The sequence below is a fragment of the Dendropsophus ebraccatus genome, chromosome 5 (assembly GCF_027789765.1).
Source record: "Dendropsophus ebraccatus isolate aDenEbr1 chromosome 5, aDenEbr1.pat, whole genome shotgun sequence".
Classification (NCBI taxonomy): domain Eukaryota; kingdom Metazoa; phylum Chordata; class Amphibia; order Anura; family Hylidae; genus Dendropsophus; species Dendropsophus ebraccatus.
In genome coordinates, this window is record NC_091458.1 from 150437731 (window position 1) to 150447108 (window position 9378).

Below are 9378 nucleotides of genomic sequence, written 5' to 3' on the forward strand. Positions count from 1 at the left end.
TGGGTGGACACAGCTTTATAGAAATCAGACAAAATAAACTTTATTTTAAAGTTATATGGACTAATACAGACAGTGAATAAGCATAACGAAGGGCCGAAGTACAGACCTGATGTGTACATGAGATTGATTAAGATCACATGACTAATTGCTGTGCGGGGGAGATAGAGAAATGGCGTCCAGGCGTTTACTGCACACAGGGCACTCCAGTTCCTTTCAGACCACAGTAGCCATCTGGGTTTTTGTGAAGATATTGCTGGTGGTAATCCTCAGCGTAGTAAAACACGGGAGCAGGATGGATCTCAGTGGTGATGGCTCCCAGGCTTTTATGTTTAAGCTCCTATGGTTAGAAGACAGGAATCATTGTATGGATTTTATTTGCATCTTGCTTTTTGTGTTCAGCCATCATATAATCAGCAGGTACACGCATTGCCGATAATCAGCAGGTACACGCATTGCCGATAATCAGCAGGTACACGCATTGCCGATAATCAGCAGGAACACGCATTGCCGATAATCAGCAGGTACACGCATTGCCGATAATCAGCAGGTACACGCATTGCCGATAATCAGCAGGTACACGCATTGCCGATAATCAGCAGGTACACGCATTGCCGATAATCAGCAGGTACACGCATTGCCGATAATCAGCAGGTACACGCATTGCCGATAATCAGCAGGTACACGCATTGCCGATAATCAGCAGGTACACGCATTGCCGATAATCAGCAGGTACACGCATTGCCGATAATCAGCAGGAACACGCATTGCCGATAATCAGCAGGTACACGCATTGCCGATAATCAGCAGGTACACGCATTGCCGATAATCAGCAGGTACACGCATTGCCGATAATCAGCAGGTACACGCATTGCCGATAATCAGCAGGTACACGCATTGCCGATAATCAGCAGGTACACGCATTGCCGATAATCAGCAGGAACACGCATTGCCGATAATCAGCAGGTACACACATTACCAATATTCAGTAGGAACACGCATTGCCGAAAATAGATTACGTCTATTTAAAAAATCTTTAGTCTTCCAGTACTTATCAGCTGCTGTATGCTCTGCAGGACGTGGTATATTCTTTCCAGTCTGACACAGTGCTCTCGGCTGCCACCTCTGTCCATGTCAGGAACTGTCCAGAGCAGTAGCAAATCCTCATAGAAAACCTCTCCTGCTCTGGTCAGTTCCTGACAAGGACAGATGTGGCAGCAGAGAGCATTGTGTCAGACTGGAAAGATTACATCACTTCCTGCAGGGCATGCAGCAGCTGATAAGTACTGGAAGACTGGAGATTTTCTAATAGAAATAAATTACAAATCTATATAACTTTGACAAGAGTTGATCTGAAATATTTTTTTCCCACCGCAGTACCCCTTTAACTAAACCATATATGCAAGAATAATGTATTATTGCACCAACATATTCCATAGGACTGTGCAGAGTATACATATCCATGTTGATCTATTGACCCAGTGGCGCTCACATCTAATTTACCTACCTAGATAGCAAGGTTTTACATGATAATAATAATAATTATAATTTTTATTTATATAGCGCCAACAGATTCCGCAGCACTTTACAATTCAATATAATAAAACTTGTGCCACAAAAACAACCCAAAAAACCCCTCAAAAGATGTCTCCAATCGGCCTATAACTTGTTTAATAAAGGCCTTTAGACGCTGATGAGAAATGATATCTACAGATTGTGTCATCCATGTATTTATGATGGGGTCAGGCAGCACTCTATGCACCTTGGGTCTTGGAAAGTGCAAGGTTTGCAGATAGACTACAAATAGACTTCTTTCATAGACTGACCCTGACCAAGAGCACCCTCTGCTGGTGAAAGGCCGGTATGACATCAAAGACAACATCCACAGGCATTCTATCTAATCCATGGAATGTTGGCTGATCAAAGGAATTTAAGGCTGTAGAATATTTACCTTCTGGTAGCTTTCTTTAGACTGAACAGCGGCTGCTCTCTGTTGATCGCCATAAGTGAATATCACTGAGCGGTACTGAGTACCTACATCCTGCCCCTGCTTCATTCCTGCAATGACAGATGGAGTGATAAGTTTATGGGAAAGGCTTTATATTGTCATCATTATCTTCACTTCTTATCATATCTAGCCTGGTATAGAATTATAGGATCCCGAGACGAACTGCCAGGTCATGTTGCCAAGCACTTAAAGGGGTATGTGCTTGATTAGAGCTGGGGTCTGGGGACAACAGGGCAGATCCCCACACAAACATTGGATTTTTCTAACGATTTATTCGTCTAAACGCTGATCAATTGGGCGAATTATCGCTTCATTTAAACGTTAATTGTAATGTATGCTTAAACTGCATACATTACCTATCCTGTGATTGGCTGGGCAGGCTGTCTGCTCACACAGGCTCTGAAGCTGCAGCACGCGGGACCCGGGGAGAAGCAGAGCGCAAGAGGAGCCCTGGACCATGGATAGGTAATGTAGGCACTTTGCAAATCGTCAGCCGCCAGCCGTGCACCGCTATTACACATAGCGATGCGCGGTCGGTGCCGGACAATTATAGGCCCAAACCTATATCAACAATCAGACGATGATCGTTGTGTTTATTACACGGCCCATGTAATAGGACTCTTACTGTCCCCCCTTATTGCTGCCACCCAATAGAAGTGTATATATAAAGAACAAAAGCATGGCGCAAATGTGGAGATTCGCCATTTTAATGGGTAAAATGACTCTAAATCTCATCGGCTCCAAGTTTATACCGGCGCCTGCGCTATAGATTAGGCGCAGGGGAAAAAGTGCTGTAAAGGCAAAGGACTTAATATAGACCCCTTTCCATTCAGAACAATTTTGATAATTTCCCCCCCCTCCCCCCAACATACTGATTTTATTGAAGTTATATTACAAAGTGATATAGCTTTATTGAGGCCATGTATTAGTGACACAACAATGTAAAAATGTCTCCAGAGTACCCCCATAATACAGAATTACTATTAGATAAGTAAAACAATATATGTACAAAGCTACTCAGTTTATCGTGTATTGTTAAATAATGTTTGAAAAGGATATTCCAGATTTGTTATTTCTATTAGAAAAAAAAACTCCACTGAAGTCTTCCAGTACTTATCAGCTGCTGTATGTCCTGCAGGAAGTGACGTATTCTTTCCAGTCTGACACAGTGCTCTCTGCTGCCACCTCTGTCCATGTCAGGAACTGTCCAGAGCAGGAGAGGTTCTCTATGGGGATTTGCTCCTGCTCTGGACAGTTCCTGACATGGACAGAGATGGCAGTAGAGAGCACTGTCAGACTGGAAAGAATACGCCACTTCATGCAGGACATACAGCAGCTGATAAGTACTGGAAGATTTTTGAATAGAAGTAAATCTATAAAACTTTCAGTTGATCTAACTGTGACGTTCTGCCCTGTTCCACTAGAATCAATAGAGCCGCGTCACATAGGGGAGGGGTTTCGTCAATCTGGGGGTCGGCGAGACCACCTCCAGTGCTAGAGGCCAGGACGGTGCCTGGGAATAGACCGGTGCCGTGCATTATACCTTCTGTTGGATTGTGGTTTTCCCAGAACAATTTCAGCAAAGACTTATAACTGATCACTTTAGGGTCAAATACTACTCGGACGACTTCAATGTGGGCAGTGAGTCCTAGAATAAAAAAAAAAACGACAAAAACATTAAGTAAACATATATCTAGGACTGAAATGTTCTTAATCAGACAAACCAGATTTTTTTTTTTAGGGTATTTTTGTTGTTTTGCTTTTTGTGCTTTACAGAAATTCTGAATGTCATAATAATCTAAGGAATAAAAAGTGCATGGCCTGCGAATGTGGTGGGCGACTTCTCGCCCTACCTAAGGGATATTACACAGTATACTTTTAAGCATCGTTTAACCCATGCTGATGTATTGCAAAGAAAAACGATTCGCAGGTTTCGATCATCGCACACATTACCGTCTCATTGGTTTTTTAGCATAATTTGGGGGTACTGAATTAAGATGAAGGGATGTTCACTATACAGTAGGATGAATAAATGAATAATTTTAAATGTATTACACAGCCCAACATTTGCTTTAAGCTCAATAATCGTGCAGCCCTTGTGTTAATAAAAAAATAATAACGTTATACTTACCTCTCCAGGCTCCCTGGTGTCCTTCTGCCTGTTTCCTGCTTATCGTAGCCACCGCTGAAGCTTTTGAACCCACTTGTGCAGTGACAGGCTGCTCAGCCAATCTCTGGACGAGACAGCCTGTTACTTCAGAAGCTCCAGTGAGCGGGAAACAGGCAGGAGGACACTGAAGTAGCCTGGAGAGGTAAGTATAAACTTTATTATTTTCTATATACTTTCATCAGCTGCTGACGATGCACCTTCTATGTGCGGCCAGGGGGACAAAGATTTGTAAAGTAGCTGAAATGATCAGTCGATGATCGGCTCCTTAGCTAATCGTTGTCTTTATTACATGGGGCGATATCTGCCCAATAGAGCCGTAAGAATGACATTAGGAAATTGTAAATATATTGTTTAATAATCTGTAAGCAGGCCAAGTTGTATCCCAGGGTGCTCGCTAAGGGTCCTATTAGACAAAGCGATTTTTAACGATTATGGGTTAGCGATTAACGCTAAACGATCACAAACAATCATTCACCATATTACACAGAACGATAGTCGTTAGTTACGATTGTTACAATGATCGTTACTGTGATCGTTTACTCCACCTGATCCCAGCAGAAGAAGGAACGATGTGGAATTATGGTGCGTTTACACGGAACAATTATTACTCAAAACACAGCAACCGATCAAGTGACGAGTGAGAAATCGTTCGTTTTGATCTTTCAACATGTTCTCAAATCGTTGTTGGTCGTTCGCAGAAAATTCGCTGATCGCTTTGTGTAAACAGTCTTTCATCGCTTCACCTTACGTGTGAGATGGGCTTAAGCAATCTTGAAACGATCACAATAACCGTTTTTTCAACGATTTTTCTTTTTGTGTAAACGCTGATTGTTATAAAAAAAAATCTAATTGTTGCTTTAAATTCAATAAACGATAAAATCGATAAAAGATTAAACGGACCATTACACTGAACCATTAGTGAACGATTAACAATAATTTTAAGGTCAGATCTAAATCACCGATCAACAACACTAGAACGATTTTTCGATTGCTGCCTGCAATTACACAGGACGATTAGCGTTTAAATGTGAACAATATAACGAATTTCCACGCGATAATCGCCCCGTGTAAGGGTCTGTTTACCCACACAGATTATCGGACAGATATCTGCCAAAATTTTTGCAGCCAAAGCCAGGAATGGATTTGAAAAAAAGTGAAATATCAGTCTTTCCTTTATGACCTGTTCCCTGTTTATAGTCCATTCCTGGCTTTGGCTGCAAAAATCTGTCAGATAATTTGTGTGTGTAAACGGACCCGATCGTACGATTAACGATGTCGGAGTAACGATTTTTTTTTTCATAATGATCAGCATTTAGACGGTACATTATATCGTACGGAAAATCGTTTTGCGATCGCTTAAGCCTATCTCACACATTGGTTAAATCGGCGAACGACTGTTTACACAGAACGATCTGTGAATTTTTTGAGAACGACGATTTGAGAACATGTTCAAAGATCAAAATAAACGATTTCTCGTTCGTCGTTTGATCGTTCGCTGCGTTTACACGTACGATTATCGTTTGATGTCAATCGTTATCGCGAAAATTCGCACGATAATCGTTACGTGTAAACGCACCATTAAAGTGTCTAATAGTGCGTTTACACAGACAGATTTATCTGACAGATCTTAAAAGCCAAAGACAGGAATGGACTATAAACACGGAACAAGGTCATAAAGGAAAACTGAAATCTCTCCTTTTTCAAATCCATTCCTGGCTTTGGCTTCAAAAATCTGTCAGATAAATCTTTCTGTGTAAACGCACCATAATAATAAAAGTTGGTAATTCCCCATATATATTGATAGAAACTGTTTAAAGGGAATTTCTTAGCAGTATGGAGCCCTCAAATAAGGTTGACTACATGACTACAGCCCCTACAGGGAGAGAACTGCTGATAAGTGACTTGTCCAGCATCACTTGTTAAAGGGGTTATCCAGCGCTACAAAAACATGGCCACTTTCTTCCAGAGACAGCCCCGCTCTTGTCTCCAGCTTGGGCGGGTTTTGCTGCTCTGTTCCGTTGAAGTGAATGGAGCTTAATTGCAAACCGCACCTGAACTGGAGTCAGGAGTCGTGCTGTCTCTAAAAGAAAGTGGCCATGTTTTTGTAGCACTGGATAACCCCTTTAAGCAGCGTCATACTCAGTAGTCAGAGGCCAAATGTCAATTTTGCAGTTTTGAGTCTAAAATATTTCACAAGCATTTCTTGTTCTTCTAGAATTCAGATGACCCCCACCAGATAAAGAAATGTATAAGTATTCTTCAGTCATTGTTTCATCATACCTAACAGCCAAAACAAGTTCATTTGAAAGATGTGTCCATATTTCTGTTTATAAAGAATGTTAAAGGGGTTCTCCAACGACAACTTCAACTGGTGTCAGAAAGTTATATAGATTTGTAATTTACTTCTATTTCAAATTTTCTAATCTTTCAGTACTTATCAGCTGCTGTATGTCCTGCAGGAAGTGGTGTATTCTTTCCAGTGTGACACAGTGCTCTCTGCTGCCATCTCTGTCCATGTTAGGAGCTGTCCAGGGCAGGAGAGGTTTTCTATGGGGATTTGCTGCTGCTCTGGAAAGGAGACGTCAGCAGAGAGCACTGTGTCAGACTGAAAAGAATAAACTCTTCCTGTAGGACAGGGGTACTGAACAACTTTTACGGAAGGTCCACTTACCGGGGTGTATTGTCAGGTGAAAGTCCGAGCTGAACATCATTAGTAAACGTGTTGCACTCCCCCCAGTTGTATATAGCCCCCCTGTTGCTCCCCCAATAGTGTATAGACCCCTGTGCGCTGCCCCAGTAGTATATAGACCCCTGTGCGCTCCCCCAGTAGTATATAGTCCCCCTGTGCGCTGCCCCAGTAGTATATAGACCCCTGTGCGCTCCCCCAGTAGTATATAGTCCCCCTGTGCACTGCCCCAGTAGTATATAGTCCCCCTGTGCGCCCCACTCGCAGTATTATATAGCACCCCTGTGCGCTCCCCCAGTAGTATATAGCACCCCTGTGCGCCCCACTCGCAGTATTATATAGCACCCCTGTGCGCTCCCCCAGTAGTATATAGCACCCCTGTGCGCTCCCCCAATAGTAAATAGCACCCCTGTGCACTCCCCCAGTATTATATAGACCCCTGTGCGCTCCTCAGTAGTATATAGCCCTCTGTGCACACCCCCAGTAGTATATAGACCTCCGCTTTGTGCTACCCAATAGTATATAGCCCCCCTGGGTGCTCCCCCTCCCATATAGCACCCCTGTGCGCTCCCCCAGTAGTATATAGACCCCTGCTTTGTGCTCCTCAGTAGTATATAGCTTCCCTGTGCGCTCACTGTGTGCTTTCCCAGTAGTATATAGCACCCCTGCTGTGTGCTCCCCCAGTAGTATATAGCCGCCCTGTTCTTCCCCAGTAGTATATAGCACTACTAGCCCCATAGCAAAAAACTGTATGCCCCCCCCTCCCCTACACACTATATATAATTTATTTTTATTTTTTTATACACACTCAAAAAATTTTTTCTTGTGGCCAGAGGCAGAATCCTATGGTTATATACATAGGTGCAGGAGCAGACTACCTATTGCTTAACCCTTTATTTACTGCAGTGTGTAAGTGACCCAGTGTTCTCTTACATGCTGCAACACAATAAAAGGGTTAATACAGAAGACAATTAGCTCTGATAACCCCTGACCTCTGCAGAACTCAGAGAACAGAGGTCAGAGGTTATCAGACTAGTCAGGCAGAGAGCTAATTGTCTTCTGTATTAACCCTTTTTTTTGTTTTGCAGCATATTAGAGAACACTGGGTCACTTACACTGCAGTAAATAAGGGGTTAAGCAAAAGGACACAAAGGACTCTTATCTTCCCTGGGCCCCTTCCCACCATGGGCCCCATAGCAACCACCTTCCTTGCCTCTATGGTAGCTACGCCACTGCCCCCAGTAGTATATAGCCCCCCTGTGTGCTCCCCCAGTAGTATATAGTTAGCCCCCCTGTGCTCCCCCTCCCATATAGCATATAACATAAAAAAAAACACACTTATACTCACTTGGGTCCGGGCATCTCCACTTCTCTTCCCCTCTTGTGGCCGCACTGCAGCAGTCTGAAGAGGCCGCTCTCCCCTTGTCCTGGCGTCGAAACCAGAGACAGGACAGAGCGGCCTCCTTTGACTGCTGCGGCCACAAGAATGACTGACAGGGAGGGAGCCAATGGCTCCTTCTCTCTCAGTGCTGCTCCTGCACGGTAACTATGAGCGCTTGTTACGAGCGCACATGGTTACTGTGCAGAGGGGAGCAGAGCAGCTCAGTATACAGGTATACTGAGCTGCAGCAGGGGTCCGGACAGCTGGCCTCCGCGGTCCACCAGTTGAGGACCCCTGCTGTAGGACATACACCAGCTGATAAGTACTGGAAGACTGGAGATTTTCAAATAGAAGTAAATTTCAAATCTATATAACTTTCTAAAACCAGTTGATTAAAAAAAAAAAAAAAAAAAAAAAAAGATCAGAGTACCCCTTTAATGTAACATGATATGAAAGTATTTACCAGTGCACACTTCTTCATACGTGGGATTCTTCGTGAACCCTCCAGCATACCCCACCTGCGTAGAATAGACCCCTTTTTGTTTCCAGAACAGCCGTTCTACTCCCCAGAAACATCCCATACCTGTAAAGCATCAATAGGAGACAGTGTCAGTGCACGACCTCCATATTACAACTTTTTTTTTTTTACTCTATTTAGGACTTACCAAACATTGCCAGCTCAAGCCCAGCAGGGAACGGCTCCATGGTTGAGTTTCCATTGACAGCGTGCTTGTCTGAGAGAGGGAAGAATGGAAGATAAAGCGGATACAACAACCGGAGAAATACTTGGAAACGACTCTCGGTTATATTGTTACCTAACTATCTTCATGGACTCCGGCCTTCCTGTGTGTTTCAGTGTTTATAGCAGGGGTGGGGAATCGGGGCTCTCCAGCTGTTGCAAAACTACAACTCCCATCATGCCTGGACAGCCTTTGGCTGTCCAGGCATGATGGGAGTTGTAGTTTTGCACCAGGTTCCCTACCCCTGGTTTCTACGTGTCTATGATCCTATATGTCCCATTCTCACCTGCCACCTTGAGAGCCTCAGCCCGCCCTGGCAGGGCTTCTTCAGCAGTGGGAAGAACTGTCTTGCTTGGCATTGCTGTCACCTATGACTGTACGAGGCACGGGCAGACG

At 43.7% G+C, this 9378-nt stretch overlaps 1 protein-coding gene across 1 annotated transcript; it reads right to left on the reverse strand.

Moving 5' to 3' along the window:
- Positions 1-14: 14 nt before the first annotated feature.
- On the reverse strand, positions 15-9378 carry LOC138793900 (peptide methionine sulfoxide reductase MsrA-like). Its single transcript, XM_069972629.1, has 6 exons — positions 9269-9378; positions 8908-8976; positions 8706-8825; positions 3549-3653; positions 1949-2055; positions 15-337 (listed from the first exon to the last, which is right to left on the reverse strand). The coding sequence occupies exons 1-6, from the start codon at positions 9339-9341 to the stop codon at positions 185-187; spliced, it is 627 nt and encodes a 208-aa protein (XP_069828730.1). The 5' UTR covers positions 9342-9378; the 3' UTR covers positions 15-184.

Bases quoted from the DNA above. Each gene is read 5' to 3' on its own strand.
- LOC138793900 (XM_069972629.1), bottom strand. From the start codon at position 9,341: ATGCCAAGCAAGACAGTTCTTCCCACTGCTGAAGAAGCCCTGCCAGGG. The intron at 8,977-9,268 runs GTGAGAATGGGA...TCCCTCTCTCAG, and splicing joins TGAGGCTCTCAAGGTGGCAG to ACAAGCACGCTGTCAATGGA. The intron at 3,654-8,705 runs GTAAATACTTTC...TTTTTATTCTAG, and splicing joins GTATGAAGAAGTGTGCACTG to GACTCACTGCCCACATTGAA.